Source organism: Euleptes europaea, chromosome 8, assembly GCF_029931775.1.
Source record: "Euleptes europaea isolate rEulEur1 chromosome 8, rEulEur1.hap1, whole genome shotgun sequence".
Taxonomy (NCBI): domain Eukaryota; kingdom Metazoa; phylum Chordata; class Lepidosauria; order Squamata; family Sphaerodactylidae; genus Euleptes; species Euleptes europaea.
The window spans coordinates 7,914,012-7,938,110 of NC_079319.1; the positions used below are offsets into that span (position 1 = coordinate 7,914,012).

A 24,099-nucleotide genomic window follows, 5' to 3' on the forward strand; every position below is an offset into this window, starting at 1 on the left:
TGGTTAAGAGCGGTAGGGCTGTCAAAAAAAAAATTCGGTACAGTTCGGATTCGGCCGAATTTGGCCCTTGTGGGTTCGGTACATGCTGAAGTCCGAACTCTCCCACTTCGGATCCGTTCAATTCGGCGGGAATTCAAAGTTCGGAAACAAATTCGGCCGAATAAAGCCATTAAAAACACAACCGCGCCTTTCCGCGGCTCTGGGGGGGGCATTTTTGGGCTTAGAGGTCCCAAACTTTTGGCAGAGCTTCAAAGGACGTTTATTGAAAGACTCCCCAAGTTTTGTAAAGATTGGGTCAGGGGGGGCTGAGATATGGGCCCTGAAAGGGGTCCCCCCCACCCTTAATGTTGTGCATCTCTCAGCAGAGCTTGCCGCCCACGCACAAAGCTCCCAGCCCGACAACAGCGGAGAAATTAGCAAAACAACTGCAAACACAACCTTGTTAAACAACACCTTTGCAACACACAACTGAAACCTCCCCCCTCAAACCAGGGAGCGAGAGACTTGAGGGGGAACACACACCCCAGGCAGAACCGACGAAAGCCCCCTTTGGCTTCCCCCCCACCCACAGAAACTGCTCCCTCCCCACACACACACAGACTCTGCTTTCCCCCCCACACACACACACATACACAGGAGAAAAATTATAGATTAAAGCCCCCAAAGGGGTCTTACTGTGGCTGTCTTCTGTTCCAGCAGGACGGGCTGTAATCCACGATGATTCCAATTAGGCACGGAACGTTTTGCTCTGGAGAGATGCACACAGGATCGGATCGGCTGCCCCATTCATCCCAATAGGGGAAAGGGGAAAGGGGAAAGCCCATATCTCGGGACCCCCTGACCCAATGTTCACAAAACTTGGGGGGTTCCTTAAGAAGCTTAATCTAAAGTTCCAGTGAAAGTTTTGTGTCTGCACCCCCCAAAATGCGCCCCCTGCAGCCATGGAAAGAGAAAAGGGGGGGAGGCGATATTTCTGCCCCCACTGAACCCATCTTTACAAAACTTGGGTAGTATCTTAAGAATAATTCACTGAAGCTATGCTAAAAGTTTGGGGGCTATATCCCCAAAAAAGCGCCCCCTGCAGCCACATAAATGGAAAAGGGGGGAGGGAAAAGGGGGCGAGCCCATATCTCGAGACCCCCTGACCCAATGTTTACAAAACTTGGGGGGTATCTTAAGAACACTGGTCTGAAACTCCGCTCAAAGTTTGGGATTTGTACCCCCAAAAATGCGCCCCCTGCAGCCATGGAAAGAAAAAGGGGGGAGCCCATATCTCGGGACCCCCTGACCCAATGTTTACAAAACTTGGGGGGTACCTTAAGAAGCTTCATCTGAAGTTCCAGTGAAAGTTTTGTGTGTGCACCCCAAAAATGCACCCCCTGCAGCCACAGAAAGGAGCGAATGTGCACAAGCACCCCACACACACACACGAGGATTTCGCTCTCTCTTTCTCTCTCCCTGGCCGGGCCGCACATCAGCTGATTCCTCCAGTACTCAATCCTGACTGATTGGCCAGAAGAAGACCCAGCTTGCCCACCGATTGGCCGGGGGAGGAGAATGCTGCTTACTGACGGTTATGCTGCTTACTGACGGCCGAATTGGCTGAATTTATTCGCGAACTCCCGAACTCGCTGAATTCGGCCCCCCCGGTTGCCCGCCAGTTTTGAGTTCGGATCCGTCCGAACAGAAAAGCAACGAATCAGGGGAAATTCAGTTGATTTTCAGTTCGGACCGAACCGAATTGACAGCCCTAAAGAGCGGTGGAGATCTCCAGCTAGTACCTGGAGATTGGCAACTCTATCCTACCTAGTAGCAAATTTTCCATTAATTGGTTCTCATGCAAATACTAAGCAAAGCACACACATGGAATGACCACTAGAGCTGTTGGAAAAAAATTCAGTAAAATTCAGATTCGGCAAAATTCAGCCCATTTTTATTTGGGAAATGCCGAAGTCCAAACTCCCCCACTTTGGTCCGTGCAATTCAGCATGAGGTCCGGAGTTCGGGGAAAAATTCGGCCGAATAAAGCCATTAAAATCACAACCGCACCTTTCTGCGGCTCCGGGGGGACATTTTTGGGGGTAGAGGTCCCAAACTTTCAGAGTAGCTTCAAAGGACCCTTCTTGCAATAACCCCCAAGTTTTGTAAAGATTGGATCAGCGGGGGCTAAGATATGGGCCCCGAAGGGGGTCCCCCCTCCTTAATGTGCATTTGCAATTAGCAGAGCTTGCCACCCACTCAAAGCTCTCAGCCCCGACAAACAGCTGAGCTGCGGGGAGCAAGGGCAGGGCAGGTGCGAAGAAGTTTGCAAACCATGAAAAGTAACACAACCATGCAAACCATCACGTTTGCAACCATGCAAAGCAACACCTGACGCCTGGGAGTTTGCAAACCATGGAAAGGGACAGAAGAAGTTTGCAAACCATGATGCAAAACAACACAACCTTGCAAAGCAACACCTGATGCCTGGGAGTTTGCAAACCATGGAAAGGGACAGAGGCATGCTAGCTAAGCATCAGGAGCAGGAGGGCGTGGAATTTCCCCTTTTGCATCGGACTCGGGACCAGGCAAATGCATTCTTTAAGTCACCATTTGAAAACAATTTTGAGCAAGCATCAAAATAGACCTAACCGAACTTATGAATGAGGGAAAACCTGAGGACACACAACTGAAGCCCCCCCTCAAACCAGGGAGAGAGAGACTCGAGGGGGCACCCCCCCAGACAGAACAGGCGAAAGACCCCTTTGGCTTCCCCCCCACCCACAGAAACTGCTCCCTCCCCACACACACACAGACTCTGCTTCCCCCCCACACACACACACACAGGAGAAAAATTATAGATTAAAGCCCCAAAAGGGGTCTTACTGTGGATGTCTTCTGTTCCATCAGGAGGGACTGGGAGGACTGGATAATCCAATACGATTCCATTTAAGCACAGGAGGTTTTGCCTTGGATTTGCCGCTCTCGAGATGCACACAGGATTGGCTGATCCCATTCATCCCAATAGGTAAAAGGGGGGACCCCATATCTCGGGACCCCCTGACCCAATGTTTACAAAACTTGGGGGGTCTCGCAAGAAGGGTCCTTTGAAGCTCCACTGAACGTTTGGGGTCTCTATCCCCAAAAATTCACCCCCTGCAGCCACGGAAAGGAGCGAATGTGCACAAGCATCCCCCCACAGGGATTTCTCTCTTTCACACAAACAGATACTCTCTCTTTCTTTTCCCGGGCCGTGCAGCAGCTGAGCTCATGCACTCAATCGCTCAAACTGATTGGCCAGAAGAAGACCCAGCTTGGCCACTGATTGGCTGCAGGAGAATGCTGCTTACTAACTGACGGTTACGCTGCTGTGCCGAACCCCTAATTTGCTGAATTTATTAACCGAACACCACAAATTCACTGAATTTGGCTCCTCGTTTTCCCGCCTTTTTTGAGTTCGGTTCCATCCGAACTAAAAACTGCTGAATCAGGGGGAATTCGGCTGTTTTTCGGTTCGGGATGAACCAAATCGACAGCCTTAATGACCACATATTCAGGACAAGTTTGTATATAGTATATAAGATTCAGGTGCTTGAGAAGAGGCCTGTTCATGCACTTGACAAACAAGGACAGTGGGAACATCTCAGGAGTAGGGCTGTCGATTCGGTTCCATTCGAACTGAAAAACAGCTGAATTTCCCCCGATCTGGCGATTTTCAGTTCGGATGGAACCGAACTCAAAAAAGGCGGGAAAACGACGTGCCAAATTCAGCGAGGTCTGGCGATCACTGGATAAATTCAGCGAATCCGGGGGCTCCGAAGCAGCAGTATAACCATCACTTAGTAAGCAGCATTCTCCTGCGGCCAATGGTGGCCAAGCTGGGTCTTCTCCTGGCCAATCAGAGCAAGGATTCTCACTTTTGAAATGGCCAGGAGAAGAGTCTAAAAACTCCCGTCCTCCCCTCCCGTCCCGACTGTATTCATTGCCTTCCATTTTGGTGCTGCTGCTGCTGAGACTCCGATTCCTGATTGGGCCGAGCGGCTGCTGCTTACCGGAATAGGATTGGATTTACTTCTTCTCATGCTCTTGCTTGAAGAAGACATCATACAGTTTGATTTTTGGGGTTTTCCTCTATACCTTTTCTTGTGTGTGTGTGTGAGTGTGGGGGAAGCAGAGGCTGTGTGTGTATGTGGGTGGTGGGAGCGGTTTCTGTGGGTGGGGGGAGAAGCCAAAGGGGGGCTTTCGACCGTTCTGCTGAGGGGGTGGTGTGCCCACTTGCCTCTATTTTGTGCCCCTGGCCTGGGGTTGAGTGCGACGGCACGGCGGTTTTTTGCCCTGGCCACCCTCGCCTGGAGTTGAGAGTGGGTTTTCTTCCCCATTAGAAGGCGAGAGCTGCGGTGCACCTTGCGTGAGTCTCTCTGTCTGCTTTGCAAACATGCCTCGTGTGCTTTGGATTTTTCCCCCTTTGGGGTGTGGCACGGCGCCGTATTGGTTGAAGAGGTGGGGGGTGAGACTTGCATGAGTCTCTCCGTCCGCTTGGCAAGCAGCAAGCATGCCTCATGCACTTTGGATTTTTCTTCCCCATTTGGGGTGCGGCACGGCGCCATATTGGTTGGAGAGGTGGGGGGGTAAGACTTGCGTGAGTCTCTCTGTCCGCTTTGCAAACACGCCTCATGCGCTTTGGATTTTTTTCCCATTTGGAGTGCGGCGCGGCGCCGTATTGGTTGGAGAGGTGGGGGGTGAGACTTGCGTGAGTCTCTCCGTCCGCTTGGCAAGCGGCAAGCACGCCTTGTGTGCTGGATTTTTTCCCCCGTTTGGGGTGCGGCGCGGCGCCATATTGGTTGGAGAGGTGGGGGGTGAGACTTACTTCATTCTCCCACTGCTTGGCAAGCGGCAAGCATGCCATGTGTTCCTTTGCATGGTTTTGCAAACTCCGAGTCCACTCCAAATGGTCTATTTCTATTCATTCCAATGGGCAGATTGGTGGGGGGACCCCTTCCGGGCCCCATAACTCGACCCCCCCTGCCCCAATCGTCACCAAACTTGGGGGTTCTTGCAATAAGGACCCCCTCAAGCTATGCTGAAAGTTTGAGACCTCAAACCCAAAAAATGCCCCCCCCCGAGTCATGGAAATGGCGAATGTGTTTTTTATAGCTTTATTCGGCTGAATATTTCCCCGAACTCAAATCTCGTGCCGGATTCCACGGAACCGAAGCGGGGGAGTTCGGACTGCGGCATTTCCCGGATCAAAACGGGCCAGATTTTGCCAGATCTGAATTTGTCCGATTTTTTTTAAACAGCCCTAACCTGGAGGTTGGCAACCCTACCAGTGGAAGAGTATCTGCTTTGCATACAGGTTCCATCCTTGACATCTCCAGTTAAAAGGATCAGATAGTTGGTGATGTGGAAGATTTCCACCTGAGACCCTGGAGAGCCACTGCCGGTCAGAACAGACAATTCTGACCTTTATAGGCCAATGGTCTGTTTCAGCATAAGGCAGTTTCATGTGACTGGTACTTTTGCAAAAAGCAACAAAGGGTCTTGTGGCCTTTTAAAGCAGATCAATCATCAGGGGTCACCATGATGAGGCATCTGCCCAAGTCTGACAGAAGAACTAGGGGCCTCTTGCTGTGTCTGGTGGCAGCACAAGAAACAGTGTGCAAGACCGTCATATTCTGTGATTCCTCCTCAAAGGATCTTTCCCATTGATGAGTGGGAGAGCATCCCAGAGGACTTTGCAATGTAGCTAGAACATTTGTGCTGATCTCCCATTTCCTGATCACATGCATACCCTGCATATATGTTTGTAAGAAAAAAAGCAGTACATGTGTGCACTTTACAAATGAACTCGCAATAATGGGTTTAAATTATAGGCAGAAAGGTACCAGCTGGATATTAGGGAATATCTTTTTTACAGTAAGAGTTGTTCAACAGTAAAATCGGCTTTCTAGGGAGGTGGTGAAGCTCCCCCCCCACTGGTAGTCTTTAAGCAGAGGCTGGACAAGCACTTGACAGGGATGCTGTAGGCTGATCCTGCACTGAGCAGAGGATTGGACTATACGCTTTGAAAAGTCAAAGCTCCCTTCATCAGATACAAGTAGGAATGGAGATCCCTGAACCTTTATATCATAGACAGAATCATAGAGTTGGAAGGGGCCATACAGGCCATCTAGTCCAACCCCCTGCTCAATGCAGGATCACCCTAGAGCATCCCTGACAAGTGTTTGTCCAGCCTCTGCTTGAAGACTGCCAGTGAGGGGGAGCTCACCATCTCCCTAGGGAGCTGATTCCACTGTCGAACAACTCTTACTGTAATTTTTTTCTCCTAATAGCCAGTCAGTACCATTCCGCCCTCAATTTATACCCATTATTGTGAGTCCTATCCTCTGCTGCCAAAAGGAACAGCTCCCTGCCCTCCTCTAAGTGAAGGTGAGAGAGGTGTTACAATGAAAGGAGACAGGATGCAAAGGTACAATGCAGAATATAATCAGCTAAATTAGAGCAGGGGGAAATGCTAGTGGGCAGCAAATTAGCATCTGCAGTGACATAAGAATCCTTCATCCCTATTCAGTCCTATGGGCCCATTGTTCTGAATTTATGAATGAACTAAAATTAAGCAATCCTACATTCTTCCTTATATCTGATTAAGAGAGCTTTGACTATCGAAAGCTTATACCCTGGAGAACTTGAATGTAGATCTGACTGACACAGTTCCATGTCCAAGACTCTACCACTGGGTAAAGCCAGGGAGAACTGTCTGGCTGTGACCCTAAGGACAGTTACTAGGGCCTAAGTGCCATTGAACTTAATGGGGTTTACTTCTCAGTAGACATGCTTAGGATTGCACCGGCCGTGCCTGACAGCTCTCATTATAAGGAAATCAAAATTCATGTCTTCTGGCACGACTCCAAGATCAACAGTCAGGATTTCGCCTGAAGCAGAAATAAGTCCTCCTACAGAGACAAACAAGAAATGAGGTTAGAAAGCAAGGATGGGATGAAGGAGAAGTGCATCATGTGTTTACAAAAGCACAGCTCACGAAATATCCTTTGGAGAAATCCTTTTTCTCATTGAGCCAGGTTTTAAAGTGCTGCACTTAGTGATCAAAGTGATTTAAAAGAAATACTGAGTTCTGAGCATTGTTGTAATGAGTATGTATATTCACACTTGCATACACAATGTTACAGATATGGCTGCAATATTAACGTCACACCTGATATTTTATCAATCACTGCTATTAATCAGCAAAAAGTGTAAGATGGGAAGTATTAGTTGATAGTTGCATAAAATATAGTGAAGATTATTTTCAGTTGTGATCGTTTGGATGCTGGTTGTATGGATGCGGGCAGAAAGGTACCGGCTGGATAGTAGGAAACATTATTTTTTTTACAGTAAGAGTTGTTTGACAGTGGAATCAGCTACCTAGGGAGGTGGTGAGCTCCCCCTCACTGGCAGTCTTTAAGCAGAGGCTGGACAAGCACTTGTCAGGGTTGCTCTAGGCTGATCCTGCATTGAGCAGGAAGTTGGACTAGATGGCCTATATGGCCCCTTCCAACTCTATGATTCTATGAAAGCAATTTGGACAAAATGTCCAATCATTGTCTGAAGTTCACTTACAGGATGATTGAGAGCCACGGATGCTGTTAAAGTCTGTGGGATACACAAACTATTGAGCTTCATGAAAATGCATACCAGCTATGTCATCTCTCACCTCCCCCATGGCTTCTCTGGTCCACCTTGCTTGCCACCCAGTCCACCCTGCTGCAGTGCCAACACCACCTCCACCTGCCTGGCACACTCTCATGGTGGCAACTCCTCTCCCCACCTCCACCGCTCCAAACCACCAGTCTTAACCACTACGCCACACTGGCTCGATAGATAGACAGACAGACAGACAGAATTTATGAATTATAATTTATGTTATACTGTACTTTATACAAAATACAGCTGCTCAAGTGAAGAAGAGAGGTATCGTTTCTGACTCTCCTCACTGGACAGCCTTACTGGTCTATGTCTATATTTTTCTGAGTAACAGTAAAAGCTGTTTTCAGGGGCCAATTTTCAGCAAGTGGAAACAGCTAAGGAATGCTCTCCCTCTCATCATGGCCCTCCTCCCTTCCAAACGCAGTCTTTTGTTTGTTTGTTTGCCTTCAAGTCACAGCTGACTTATGGCGACCTCACAGGGTTTTCAAGCAAGAGATATTCGGAGGTGGTTTGCCACTGCCTGCCTCCCCGTCACACCCCTGGTAATCCTTGGAGGTCTCCCATCCAAATACTAGCCAGGGTCGGGGCTGAGAGCGTGTGATTGGCCCAAGGTCACCCAGCAAGTTTCCATAGCAGAGTGGGGATTCAAATTAAGTACCCAAAAGGTCAAGAAAAAGATAAATAAACATTTAAGACCAAAGGTTATACACTCTAAAAATTGTGTAAGTACAAAATACGTACTGTATATACCCGTGTATAAGCCGACCCGCATATAAGCCGAGGTGCCTAATTTCTCCCCCCAAATGGGGAAAAATTAGGCACCCGCGTATAAGCCGAGGGTCGGCTTATAACCCCTCCCCCCCCGCAGGCTTACCTCAATCCAGGTGCGCAGGCCGGCGCAGGCCGGCAGGGTCCACGCTGCGCCCGGCGGGGGTGGCGACGGGGCCTCCAGAGGCCTCTGGAGGCGCTCCCAGGTCGGCGCCGGCTGGCAGGAGCCTTGCTGCGCCCGGCGGGGGCGGCGACGGGGCCTCCAGAGGCTTCTGGAGGCGCTCCCAGGGCGGCGCCGGCCGGCAGGAGCCTCGCTGCGCCCGGCGGGGGCGGCGACGGGGCCTCCAGAGGTTTCTGGAGGCGCTCCCAGGCTGGTGCCGGCCGGCAGGAGCCTCGCTGAGCCCGGCGGGGGCGGCGACGTGGCCTCCAGAGGCCTCTGGAGGCGCTCCCAGGGCGCTCCTGGCCGGGGGAAGCCACACGGGCACGGCAGCAATGGCGGCGGAGGCGGCGATGGCGGCGGTAAGTTCCCCCCTCCCTCCTCCCTCCTCCCTCCTCTCTCCCTCCCTCCCCCCTCCCCTACCGTATTGACCTGCGTATAAGCCGAGGCCGGCTTTTTCAGCCCTTTTTTTGGGCTGAAAAACTCGGCTTATACGCGAGTATATACGATATATATTTATTTTAGGATAAAATCTAATACCACATATAACACATATAGAGTCCTGCAAAAGCCTATCAAATTGACATGCTCATATAACCCAATAAGACATAAAATCACACAATTAGACTCCGACCATACACATTTCGGCCATTAAATTTTACCCTGAAATAAATATATACATATTCTGTACTTACATAATTTTTAGAGTGTATATTCTTTGGCCTTGGATATTTGTTTATTTCTTCTCAACCTTTTGGGTACTTAATTCTATTGTTTAGGGATTAAAAAATCTCCCTTTGTTGTTAGAGTGGGGATTCAAACCTGGATTTTCCAGATCCTAGTCTGATGCCTTAACCCCTACACCACTCTGGCTCTCCAATGCAGTCTTAGTGAGGACATTTAAAAATATTCTTAATGTAAAGACTCATGGAACTATGCATAACTTGTTTTGATGCACAGAGTTTAACAGGATTATGGAGGAGGAGGAAGGTAGAGGCACAATCAAGGAGGACACAGACAAAGAGAAGAGGTCATGCAAAGAATATCCTATCTTCTTCCAAGTCTAAATCAACCAACCGAAAACAACAATTGGGGGTCAACAAAATGGTGCCGTTTCCCTTCAGGATGTCAAGATCCCAGTAGTCATCTCATGAAAAGTATGTGTCCTTACAGCATTGATCATCCAGCCATGGATAGATACCATCTGAGACATGCTTTGCTTTGGTTCCATAGGGGTGGGGCATATACATCATGATGAAGCTTCCTACTAATCCACAAGCTTGCATCCATTACGTTGGGTGGGGTTCCATTACTTTCCCGGACGGCTTCAGAAATCAGAAAAGTATTGTGGAAATTGACTCCCTAGGTTTCGGACCCATGGGAAATCTGCAATTTATACTCGGAAATGGTTTCTGGTGATTCCAAGGCACAGGCTTTCACATTTATTAGCTTGAAACTTGAGAGAAGAAGGAGGAGGAGGAGGAGGAGGAAAGTTGGTTTTTATATGATGACTTTCTTAACCTCTTAATGGAGATTCAAACCAGCTTACAATCACCTTCCCTTCCCCTCCCAACAACGGACACCCTGTGAGGTAGGTGAGGCTGAGAGAGCTCAAAGAGAACTGTGACTGGCCCAAGGTCACCCAGCTGGCTTACTGTGTAGGAGTGGGGGAACAAATCCAGTTCACCAGATTCGAGTCCACAGCTCATGTGGAGGAGTGGGGAATCAAACCCAGTTCTCCAGATCAGAGTCCACTGCTCCAAACCACCGCTCTTAACGACTACACCAAACTGGTTTATGTCATACCTAACCCCCTCCCCTTGGTAGTTCCACGGTGTCACCAGGTGCAGCTCACCTTCCTTGTACTGGCTTTAAATTTCCACTTCCTGGCCTTTGAGATGTATTCGAAAGGTCACAGTGGAGAGAGTGAGTAAGCAAATGTATGTAGCAAAAGCTAGGGCAATAATGAGGCAGCAAGAAGCAAATTAGATTGTGTCAATAACACCCAAAGTCTCCAGCACTGTCAGCCTCTTCAAGTACTTAAAGGGCTGTCATATAGAGGAGGGTGCCGAGTTGTTTTCTGTTGCCCCAGAAGGTTGTACCAGAACCAACGGGTTGAAATTAAATCAAAAGAGTTTCAGTTTAGACATTAGGAAGAACTTTCTAACAGTCTCAGTGGAACTGGCTTCCTCGGGAGGTGGTGAGCAATCCTTCCCTGAAGGTTTTAAAGCAGAGGCTAGATGGCCAACTGTCAGCAATGCTGATTCTATGACCTTAGGCAGATCATCATGGCATCTTGGCCATCTTCTGGGCATGGAGTAGGAACCACGGGGGCGGGGGGAGAGGTATTTGTGAATTTCTTGCATTGTGCAGGAGGTTGGACTAGATGACCTTGGTGATTCTATGATTCTAAGATGGAGGCAATAATTAAATTGTTTACTCCAATTTTGACCAAAACTGTTTTGAAGATGAATAGATTCCACAGGAAGCACTGGTTTGATGGGGACTGCAGATTGCAAAAAAGAGCTCTTAAGAAATCTTACACTACACTTAAGAAACATCCTACCCCCTTCAATTATCGAAGATTTCTGCAGATTAGGAGATGTTACAACTGTCTACTTAAAACTAAAAAAGAAAGAATCATGCAAGAAAGGATAGTCTGAGAAATGAAAGTATGTCTCACCTACACACCAGCCAACCACAATGCTTAGATCACGTCTGTGCCATACAGTTATAACACTGATTGACATTTCTGTGTACACCATCCTCCAATCATATTACTGGGTTGGGGAGGGCTTTCATTATATATAACAAAGGTGTGGCACTTATCTATGGAATTCCAGCAATCAGGCTTTATTGCATAGCAGGGAAATGCTTTGTATACTCTCGGGATAAAGTAGAATAGGGATGAAAGATAGCCATAGAGGCTTTTTTGGGCCCAAGCCTAATTTTCCTTTCCCAAACTAGTGCCTTCAGGGTAAAAAAAAAAAAAGAAAAAAAAAAGCCAATTCTAGTGCATTACAGAATCACACACTTGTGAGTCTCTAATGTGAGATTAAAACCATATCACAGTCGATAATTGCTTAATTTGCATAGACAATTTCAGTGATTTTTTTGGGGGGTGCAATTCCGGAATTATCTCAGTCATACAAATACACACCCATGGACCTTGGGGAGCTTGCAGAAAGGCACAAGGCACTTTTTTTCTCTATAGAAAGTGGTGAAATAATTTTAAGAGCGATGAGGTCAGAGGAGACGGGATTTCCCCCCCTTCTCTTAAGGTCATTGCTGGGTAAGATCGCCAGGATCTGAAGGGGCTTTGGATTCTAAATGAACTAGAGCTGTGGGAATATGATTCTCCCTAATGAAAAGGAGACATCGGGGTTCCCCCACCCCATAAGCTTAGGTTTAAGAGAGTGTAGGAGCAATACGAAGCAGGTCTACTGAGAAGTAAGCACTGTGCTATTCAGTGGAGCTCACTCCCAAGAAAAAAAGTCCTTAGGATTGCAATCGGGATCTCTTTGGGGTTATGTAAAATGTTAAGGGAACCTTTGCCACTGCTCTGAATGAGTTCCTGTCACCACCCAGGTTGCCATGGGCTGGGTCCCACTGTGTAATTTTTGCATCAATTAATGTGTCATGTTAACACTTCTGCTTTCCTTCAGCTCTGTTTTCTAGACTTCTGGTTGGTTCTACAACCAAAATCCTATTTCATAGTTTATTGAATGTCCCGTCTTTTTGATTGTATTGATTCACTATAAATAACGTCAATACATTTACAAGTTTACAATACTCTCAGAGGAGAACTGGGAATCTTGTCCATTTCTAACCCCACCTCCCTCTCAGCAGTGTCAGGCAACAGGAAATGTTGGTGGAGGTGCTTGGAAAATATTCACAGAGAAAAGTGTTATAGCATGCTGAATATTAATCAGCGGCAAATGGTCAGGACAGGAGGGGAATTATATAAACAGCAATGCCCGCCTTTCAGTTGGAAAGGGGACCAATGTGAAAGTACTTTCTGGTCTCTTAGAGCCAACGTGGTGTAATGGTTAGGAGTGGTGGACTCTAATCTGGAGAACCAGGTTTGATTTCCCACTCCTCCACATGAGCGGCAGACTCTGATCTGGTGAACCCCAGAGAAAACACAATGAGTTGTGGGTTGTCTTTAATTACTGCACATGTAGTACCCAATTCAGATCAGGATTGGAGAAGGAGGCTCAGTCTTCCATCTTGCACCATTTTCACCACTCGAAACAGTCCCAGGGTGACAGTATTTTTTTAAAGACACAATGGGTATAAATTGAAACGGCATTGGAAATGTTTACAAACATGTCTTTGGACTAGGGTTGCCAGCTCAGGGTGGGGAAATACCTGAAGATACCTTATGTCACTCTCCTTTCCTCCATTTGATCCACACAACAGCCCTGAGAGGTAGGGTGTGATTAGGGTTGCCAACCTCCAGGTGATGGAAATAAACAGCAGCACGAGGGCTCTAAATTTAAAATACCAAGAACTGTGAAAGAATGTAAACAATGTAATAACAACCAAATCTGTTTGTCCAAGGTAGGTATATTATAAACATACACCAAGTAAGACTCAAAACTCATAAGCATATACAAGTTATTAACACATTCAAAAATGATACAGGTTGCTTCACCTCAGAGAATAATACAACTGTAGTCTCTAATAATAATGCAGGTTGCTTCACCTCAAATAAATAATGTAACCGTAATCTCAGCAGAAAACACTTAGGTTGGATCACCCTAAAAAAATATATATATATATAATTTCTATTCAAACAAAGGGAAGACAGTGTATTTTGTTAACCAGTCAGGTTTCCATTTTCTTCAAAGCAACAACAAATTAATTCTTTGGCAACACCCGAGATGATCCTCTCAAGATGGTAGCCCATAAATTCATTCACAGCATCAAGAACAAGACGACACCTCCGGATTGGTGAACGTTTCGCTTAAGAACAGCTTCTTCAGTTATGTTCAGGGCAATGCCTCTGTGAACAATATTTTGATTATGTAAAAGCTGTGTGATTTCACGGAAAATTGTCATCAAAAAATATTAATAAAAAATTAGTCTTACCGATGTAATGATTAACTTCTATCCTACGCGAGTATAACAAAAATTCTGTAGAAGGGCATAAAAGCCTCTATGGGAAGGGGGAGGCTGATTGACAGTATATATTAAATGTTCGGACATTCTATATACGATGAAAATAAGCTTTATATGTTAAAAAATTTGGGGGGGGGGGGACCTCCTAAGAACTCTCAAGAAGCAACACTGATGATTCCAGAAGAATCTAAGAGCAAAACCAAAGTTTCTTTCTGTGGAACGGCCTATGAGATGTTGTGACGATATTTCTTGTAGCAGTTTCACGCAAACATGCACACACAAATGCACACAACTTTTCGAGAATAATTTCTAGAGCATTTCTATTCAGGTCAACAACAGATGGGAAAAGGAGGCTAGTTTCGAAATTTCATTTCTTGTTCGTGCTTCGGGAAGTTAGAGTAGGACGACAGCAACACCCTTGTGGTCTGGAGCTGCATGTAGGAGCTTCCTGAAAACGTCAAAGCAAACACAACTTGCAGCTGGCAAACTGCCTCAGTTATGTTTCAACCTGTTTTATAAATAAGCCTTGAAGTTATACTCTGGGAAGCCTTCTTATGCACTACAAATGTATACCTTCGGAGTAATTTTGGACCGTTGAGCTTGGAGCCATTTGAAAAGAGGTGAGTTTGAAATAGCATCTCAGCTGTGGTGTTCTGAGAGTTCTTTTTTAAGCTCCCATGGTCTCATGATAAAGTCTAGCAGACGTGAACCTGCGAGAGCTGAGTTCGAGTCCCAGAGACTCATTGTGATTTCTTGTGGTTGCTGTGATCTGGTCTTTAAGAGGGGAAGCGGCATTCTCTTTTATATGTTTTTTTTTAAATTTTATAATAATAAAAAGAGAACATATACACACCATAATGATAGTTGAGATTACTACACTTGATATAGAAGGAAACAAGTCATACTCTACTTTACAAATAAAACAGTAAACATATTTATGCTCATGAAAAGGAAAACTATCACAATAGTAAGCATAGATATAAGCAATATGTAACAATATAGAGTGCTAATTAATGGTTAACTTAGTATTTTTTATCTATGACCTTAAGATTTTTTGATTAACAACAATATTTATATTCATCTGTGTATTAACATAATTTCTAACATAGTATGACTGAAAAGACATAATATTAAATATTATATTATGTTTCTACTACGAATTACTAATAATTTTAAAATTTTACTAACTTTCCCCATATTAAAAATGGATTCTTTCCCATCTTATTTGAAATATATTCAATGCAGTATACCAGTAAGTGTTTACAAAATTTTCTAAATTTCATTGTACTCCTTTCTGTTTCCTCTCCTAGCCCCTTTTCCTTTTTAAGAACACTATAAATAATATGCTTTCAATTTATCATGGAACTCTTTGGCTGGACCTTTGTTCACATAGCTGGTCAGTATTGCCATTACTGCATCATCTGAGAGGGGAAGTAGTGTTCTTGATCTCACGTGTTTCCTGGAACATAACAATGTAGCTATAATTCTAGAAGCTCTACTTCATTATCGATTGAGACCAATTTATTGTGATTAATTTACAGCCCATTCCTGAGCTGGTGGTTGCTGGGGATGAAAGGGAGGAGGTGCAGCCACGCCACCTCCTAAGCCATTCCACAGCCACTGAAAGAAAAGGAAAAGCCGTTTAGAGGCACTTTTTTTGTCAAATGGGGCCTTTTCATCCCATTGAGAAAAGTGAGGCTGCACCAGCAAAAAACTGGTGCAGCCTTGCTCCTCTCGCCGCCGGTGTATCTGGGGACAGGAGGCTGACTAACATCAGCTCCTCCCCCTGGATCACCCTGGGAACGCCTCCTGGGACACCGGGACGCCCCCTAGGATGCTGGTGTGGGCCTTTATGCTGGTGGGATGCCGTCGGAATGCCCCGCCAGCATCTTGGGGCGGTGCTGCTGTGGCACTGCCCAGCGACCAGCATCTGGCCCTCCCCACCGGTGCTGGGGCTTTTTACGGCAGCGTAAGTAGCCCGGACACCGGTTTGGAGGGCCCCAATGCCAGTGCAGCACCTTCCTGACCTCCTAAGGGCTTTTGCCCTAAAGGTCAGGAATGTGCTGTTAATTTCAAAGGTAGTGTAACTCCTATAGGTTCTGAAACTCTTCTGGGCGAAAATGCATGGTCGCTTTATCCTCCTTTAATCCCCGTTTTAGCCAGGATCAAACGCACATTAGGAGAAACGCATGCGTTCGATGCTGGCTAAAACAGGGATTAAAGGAGGATAAAGTGACCGTGCGTTTTTGCCCTAAGTGTGTGGTATCACACATGTAATTTAAATGGATTGTTTCTATTTTGGTAAGGTCTATTAACTAAAAAAAGTACATATAGGTCACCAATACCAATAGCTGCACTTAATATTTATGTACCTCCTAATTACTTATTTGAGAACTTTTTACCACACCTTTGTTCTATGAAAAAATTGATGTCTAACAATGATAGCTTAAAAAAAAAACCAAATTCACATCAATATTTAAATATATTGAACACCACCCACTGCCATCAAGTACACAACAGCTCTACGTAATATCCTGGCATGATGTGAAACATTGGCCACTGAGAATATTTCTTGCAGTTACCAAAATACATGATTCATTTCCTTCCCTCTCCTGAAAACTTTCTTTAATTACACCTGGTTGGTTCCTCTTTGTAAAGATTCGTGATTTTTTTCTTCAGATAACAGTTTTATGAGCGGAGAAAGCCAACATTGAAAAACCAGTGATTTCAGTATGACTGAACAGACTGAAACAGTCCTTCCTTCAGACTTAAAGTTTCCATATAATACTCTCTGTCAGTGCTCATATGCTGTTGAAGACTTTCTAATCCTTGGCTCCATCATCAACCAAAAGGGAGACTGCAGCCAAGAAATCAGTTGGAGATTGAGACTGGGAAGGGCAGCCATGAAGGAGCTAGAAAAGATTCTGAAGTGTAAGAATGTGTCACTGGCCACCAAGATTAGATTAATTCATGCCATTGTATTCCCTATTATTATGTATGGGTGTAAAAGCTGGACATTGGAGAAAGCTGATAGGAAGAAAGCAGATTCCTTTGAAATGTGGTGTTGGAGGAGAGTGTTACAGATACCGTGGACTGCCCAAAAAACAAATCAGTGGGTTATAGAACAAAGGAGTTATTAGATCTTGGGAAAACTGAAGCTTTCACCAAAATTAAAAAGCGCATTAAAGAACTTGATTATAACAGCACTACTTTTCGTGCTCGCCGCGTTTGTTCATCCCAGTTCTTTGGAATACCACCACCACGTGGTTTGCCTGCTTATACATATTATTTGACAACTCGTCTTTCTAGAGCTTTTTGTTTAGCTAGATTGAATGCTAACCCCTCTATGGTTATGCAAGGCAGAATTTTGAATATACCATATTCAGACAGGACCTGTCCTTGCTCTTCTGGCTCTATCGATTCACTAGCTCACGCCCTTTTGGAATGCCGCTTTTATGAGGAACTTCGATCACATTATATCTCCCCCCTTTTAACATACAAATCTAATGCCTCTGTGTCTGACGTAATGCCTTTTCTGCTAAGTGATAGGGATCCCAAGGCTACATTGTCAGTGGCAAGATTTGTTTCAGTCCTTATATCCCTCAAACCCTAGATATATGCTGCTCAAGATCAATGGATCAAGGAGCTTCTAAGGGATAAAAGGAAAAAAGGAAAGAACAAAGGAGTTTGCTACAGTACTCTGTCTTATGGTAGCAGAGCTTTGGACTTGGAAAAGCAAATTGAAATAACAGAGACCGCTTGCAATGGCTGCGGTAAAAAAAAAAAAAAGTACCTCTCAAAGCTTCGTGGTCATGTGGCTTCTTGCTTGAAATACCAGAATTACATAATAGAGTTTCAAAAAAGAGGAAGAGGATGAAGAGTAAAGGGAGAATTCCTCTAGCATGAATCTAGTCATGATGAGTTCCTCAACGCTGCTTAGAAACAGTTGCATTTATTTATTTATTTATTTATTTACATTGCTCAAACTCAGCTTTTCTTGCTGGGACTCAAGGGAGATGACCCAGAATGAAGAAGAAGAAGAGTTGGTTTTTATATGCTGACTTTCTCTACCATTTAAGGCAGAATCAAACCGGCTTACAATCACTTTCCATTCCCCTCCCCACAACGGACACCCTGTGAGGTAGGTGAGGCTGAGAGAGCATTATTTGCCCAAGGTCACCCAGCTGGCTTTGTTTGTAGGAGTGGGAAAACAAATCCGGTTCACCAGATTAGCCTCCATCGCTCATATGGAGGAGTGGGGAACCAAACCGTTTCTCCAGATCAGATTCCACCGCTCCAAACCACTGGTCTTAACCACCACACCACACTGGCTCTCAGGGCAATGAGTCAATGCAATCAACAGGATGGAACATTCAATAAACAGTGAAACAGGATTGGGATTGTAGAAGTCTGGAACCAACCAGAAATTTGAAATAAAGAACGGAAGCAAAGCATAAGTATTAACAGGACACTTCAAATGATGCAAAAATTACATAGTAGGATCCTACTTACAGCCAGCTATACACAGTATAGACCACAGTCCCTAAAAATTTATCCAACTTTGTAAACCATTTTGTACAGTGCAATCCTGTTGCCTCTATAGAAAAGCCCTCTTGAATAATTCAGTTTTGCATAGTTTGCAGAAAGCTGGGAGAGGAGGAGTCTTCCCTTCTCAGGTAGACCATTCCATAAGGTGGGGGCCACAATGGAGAAGGCCCATCTACCGGCAATTGTTGATTTTGCCCATTTGCAGGTTGCCCTAACCTGGATGACCCAGACTAGCCCAATCTAAGCAGGGTCATCCCTGGTTAGTATTTGGATGGGAGACCACCAAGGAAATTCAGGGTTACTACTCAGAGGCAGGCAATGGCAAACCTTCTCTGAATGTCTCTTGCTTTGAAAACCCTATGGGGTCGCCGTAAGTCAGCTACCACTTGATGGCACTTTCCACCACTACCACCTGGAGAAGACCCTGAGATGTCTCTAACAGAGGAGTTGATAACATGGATGTTTGCTTACTACATTCCATCCTCGATAATGTCAGAGAGTCTGGGCATTCTGTGCAATATTGCATTGGACCCTCATTTTGGAGACCCTCATTCTTCTCCTTGCAGTAAAAAACCTATCCTCTATGCCTAGCCGTGTAGCCTCTATCCATTTAGCTTGGACCTTTAAGCAGGGTTGCCATCCTCCAGGTGGACTCTAATCTGGAGAACTGGGTTTGATCCCCCACTTGGGGTTTGATCCCCCACTCCTCCACATGAGCGGCGGTCGCTAATCTGGTGAACTGGATTGGGTTCATCTCTCCTACATATGAAGCCAGCTGGGTGACCTTGGGCTAGTCACAGTTCTCTTAGAGCTCTCCCAGCCCCACCAACCCCACCGGGTGTCTGTTGTGGGGAGGGGAAAGGGAGGTGATTGTAAGCCACTTTGATTCTTCCTTAAGTGGTAGAGAAACTCGACATATAAAAAACAACTCTCTTCTTCTTCTTCTTCTTCTTCATCATCATCATCATCATCCTGTGATTACAACTGATCTCCAGGCAACAGAAATCAATTTCCCAGGAGAAAAGGGCTGCTTTGGAAGGTGGACTCTACAGCATTATAAATTATCGAAGTCCCTCCCCTCCCTAAACGTTGCCTTCCTTATGCTCCACCCCCAGAATCTCCAGGTATTTCCCAGCCTGGAGCTGGCAACCCTACTTATAAGGCATGTCCTTTGAGAATGTTCCCTGTCCTCTCGGATGTTACCATAATCCTGTTTTATGCAATGCATGAATAAACGTTCCATAAGCAGTACAGGAAATTATACCCTCCCACACAGTGTTACCAACTAGAATTAGGAAAAGATCATCCCTGCTATGCTTGAAGCTCATTATATGGGCTTCTGGAAGCCAAGCCTATCTGTTGTAAAAAGAAATTAAAGAACAATTGTAAGGAATGTTGTATATCACAAACATTTGAAGCCGTGCTGTGAAGTGAATGATAGTTTCTTAGACCGCCCAAGGTCTTGAACTATTAAATTCATAAAGCACATATTTTAGGCATATTTTCTTTCTTTAATTAAACCACTGCCCAGCATGGATTTTGCATCAATGTGTAGGAGGCTGTGCAAAAATGAGGAGGATGGGTAAGATTCCTATTATATATGAGGCAATAGTGGTTTCCCTCCCCATTCTGACTGAAATAGTTTCTATGGCACCCAAATACTAACACAATTTTCCAACAGCAAACTTAATTGTTAAGCTCCTATCAGTAGGACAGCCTAACAGGATCACCCCAAAATGAGCGATCAAAATGCAGTGATGAAATGGCTTGCTAGCTCAGATTATAGGTAATATACAGTGCAAACAGAGCTACACGCTACTAAATCCATTGAAGTCACTGAAGCCACCCTGAACCAAGAGACCTTGATGAATGTTGTCATATTGTTGTAATTTGCTTACCAGCTGACTGAAAAGTTTTTATCATGAATGTAATCTGTCTTGAGTCCCACTGAGAAAGAAGAAGAGTTAATTTTTATATGCTGACTTTCTCTACCACTTAAGGCAGAATCAAACCTGCTTACAATCACCTTACCTTCCCCTCCCCTCAATGGACACCCTGTGAGGTAGGTGGGGCTGAGAGAGCTCTAAGGGAGCTGTGGCTAGCCCAAGGTCACCCAGCAGGCTTCATGTGTAGGAGTGAGGAAACCAACCCGGTTCTCCAGATTTGAGTCTGCTGCTCATGCGGAGGAGTGGGGCAGCACTATTTCAGACAGGACATCATCTTACTGTTAAGAAGAGGTAGAGAAACATAGCTTAATGAACAGGACACAGCAAAGGTTGGAAAATACATGGCCATTATCAACATTACCTAGGCAGAAAGATCATATAGAAACACCATGGATTATATAGAAGCACTATATAGCAGCTTCAGAGGGTGGATGGAGTGGCATTACACCCCTGCTCAGCTCATTCCACTTCCCAAGCTCTTCTTTCTGTAGGGTTGCCAGGTGCCCCCAGGCTAGCAGCAAGGTGTGAAGGGTGTAGGGTTGTCAGGTCCGGGTTGTTGTTATTAATTGCATTTCTATCCTGCCCTCATTCCCAGCAAGCCGGGCTCAGAGGGGGTCACAAGATAAAACATAGGTTAAAACATATATTAAAATATACTTTAAAATCATTCTTCATTATACATTAAAACAGTAGAACAAGATGGCATTCCCTTTCGTTTGCAGCCACTAGACACTAAACTGACCTGGAGAACAGTGGACCCCCAAATCTGGTTGGGGTGGATGGGAAAGCCAGAAAATTATGAAAACAGAGAAAGACTCACGGCTGCCCTTAGATGTAGGACTGGCAGAACAGTTCTGTTTTGTAGGCCCTGCGGAACTCCTTCAGATCCCACAGGGCCCCGATGTTACTTGGAAGACTGTTGGGAAATCCCTGGAGATTTAGCGGTGGAGCCTGGGGAGGACAGAGACCTCAGTGGAGTACAATGTAATCTACTATGGATGTGATCAGAATATGCATCATCCCAGCCACTTTACACTTTCTGAGAAACAGAGATAGCTGGCTTTTTAGCCTAAGTTGATGCGATTATTGGTTATTTATACCGGATTTCCCTTATGTTAATATCACTTTGTCAGAAATCAGGAACTGAGAGCAGACGAATAGACACATCGTTGCTGGTCATCATCATCTGCAGGACATGTGGGGAAATAAGAAGCACTCACATCATATTGCTTGTTCATTCTCCATCTACATCTCCGTGTGCTGAAGTTAAACTTACAAAGCTTTCTTGGAGAACATATTTAAAGTCTGGAGTTATCTTGAACTGCTGACATCGGAGCCATTCCAGAAGAGGTAAACCACTGGAGGGAGGTTTTTGGGGTGGAGCCTGAGGAGAGTGGGGTTTGGGGAGGGACTTCAGTGCCATAGAGTCCCATTGCCAAAGCAGCCATCTTCTCTATCGGCTGGAGGTCAGTTGTAATAGCAGGAGATCTCCAGCTAGTACCTAGAGGTTGGCAACCCTAAGCTAGTAACTATAAACTATTACAAAATAATTACATTTCTTACAAGGTGTACACTATAAAATTGGTAAAAACACAGGGCCTGTATTACAAGCTACAAATAAAATTATCCAATATAAAATTCTTATACACAGTTTATATGTAGCTGAGTTTCGATGGGGTCCCCTCTAGGGTTGCCCACCATTGTGAGCAATCTGGCAACCCTAGAGGGGACCCCATCGAAACTCAGCTTCAGCACTTTGATCCATGTCTATGTGCATCTGTGTAAACTTTTTCTGTCCTGGAAAGAGTTGGATGCTTAGAGTATAAGAGATCAATTTTTGACCAGCTGTTAGAAACATGAACAAGAATTACCATTTCATTGTCATTCAACAAAATCAGTGGCTTTTGGAATTGATTCTGTGCATGAAGTAGGTAAAATAAGGCTAAAACATACACTGCATTGTTGCTTGATCATCTACTTGGAATAAGGCAATACCTCTCTTCTCTTTTCTCTTACCAGGACTGTTTATAAAATAAAAAAGAAGAGGGCACATGCAATGACTGATTCCAGCAAGACATCCCTGTCTCCTGTGGAGTATGGTGATCTTTACAATAACACTTTGACATCAGTTAATAATACCCCCAGTGATGCTGTGCTCTACTTGAATGCAGTCATCTGCACCTTCTTCCCATGTATTAGCATCATTGGACTTGTGGGAAATGGAATTGTCATCTGCCTTCTTGGTTTCCTCATTAAAAGGAGCCCTTTCATTACGTACGTCTTGAACTTGGCTGTTGCTGACTTTGGGGTCCTTCTGTTTGGAAGTCTACATTCGATTTTCGATTTGACTCATCAGACAAGAGTTTTTGCTCTGTATATAACAATCGCTACATGCATTTCATCCACATATGGTGCTAGTCAACTTCTATTGACTTCCATCAGCATTGACAGGTGTCTGTCCGTCCTCTTCCCCATCTGGTATCGATGCCACCGGCCGCCACACCTGCCCACCATTGTGTGTGCCCTAATATGGTTTTTTGCCTGCCTGTCCTCAGGAAGTCAAGCAGTTCTCTATGGTGCACAGTACTTTTTCTTTGATGCTTTTTTCTGTCAGTTAATAGCATGTGGTATTCTTTGCCTCCCTCTTGTCACTGTCTCCACTGCGATTCTGTTGTTCAAAGTGTTTGGTAAATCACGGCAGCCTCGGAGAGGAAAGATTTTAACCATCGTCCTACTTACTCTCCTTTTCTTCCTAATCTTTGCTTTTCCGCTGAATGCTATTTACACAGTCTATTATTTTACTCATAATGTTAATCTCTATGCAATGGTATTTGGCTTATTATGTGTCTGTCTAAACAGCTGTGTCAACCCAGTGATCTATTACATGGTTGGGAGAAAGAAGAGGGGGCAAGAAAGGCAGACCATGAAGGGCATACTCCAAAGGGCTTTCAAGGAAGAGGAAGGGCAGAGAGAAGAACGAAGGAACACAGCTCAGACTTCACTATGACACTTCATAATAGCCAAGTGTGTTCTGCTTTGCCATTCCAGTTTTTATTGTGTCGATTTCCACATTATATTTTGTTTTGAAATAGTGGTAAGGAAAGGTTTTGACTGTGTGGATCATGAAAAAGCTATGGCTGGTTTTAAAAGAAATGGGTGTACCACAGCATCTAATTGTTTGATGTGCAACCTATATTCTGGTCAAGAGGCTACCATTAGGAAAGAATATAGAAAAACAGAATGGTTTCCAATTGGCAAAGGTGTCAGACAAGGATGCATTTTATCTCCCTAGCTCTTCAATCTGTATGCAGAACATATCATAAGGAAAGCTACATTAGATTTAGATGAAGGAGGAGTGAAAACTGATGGAAAGAACATTAATAATTTGAGATAAGCAGATGACGCCACATTACTGGCAGAAAACAGCAAAGACTTGACACGACTACTGATAAAGGTTAAAACAGAAAGTGCCAAAACAGGATTAAACCTGAAAATCAAGAAGAAGAAGAAAAATAATAATCACTACAGGGGAATTACTCAACTTTAAGATTGGTGATGAAGAAGTTGAAATTTTCTGTGCCTTGCCTCCATCATCAAGCACAAGGGAGACTGCAACCAAGGAATCTGAAGGAGATTGAGACTGGGAAGGGCAACCATGAAGGAGCTAGAAAAAAATTCTTAAGTATAAGGATGTGTTGCTGGTAGCCAAGATCAAGTTAATTCATGCCATAGTATTCCCTATTGCTGTGTATAAGTGTGAAAATTGGACAATGAAGAAAGCTGACAGGAAGAAAATAGATTCCTTTGAAATGTGGTGTTGAAGGAGAGTTTTACAGATACTGTGGACTGCCAAGAAGAGAAATCAGTGGGTTC

General features: G+C 44.9%; 1 protein-coding gene across 1 annotated transcript in view; it reads left to right on the top strand.

Moving 5' to 3' along the window:
* LOC130481869 (proto-oncogene Mas-like) overlaps positions 1-23,233 on the top strand; it is an 81,437-nt gene extending 58,204 nt beyond the window's left edge. Inside the window, exon 3 of the mRNA XM_056854654.1 lies at positions 22,246-23,233. Coding sequence (XP_056710632.1) covers positions 22,246-23,233 — 988 coding nt within the window. The remainder of the gene's footprint in view (positions 1-22,245) is intronic.
* Positions 23,234-24,099: the final 866 nt, after the last annotated feature.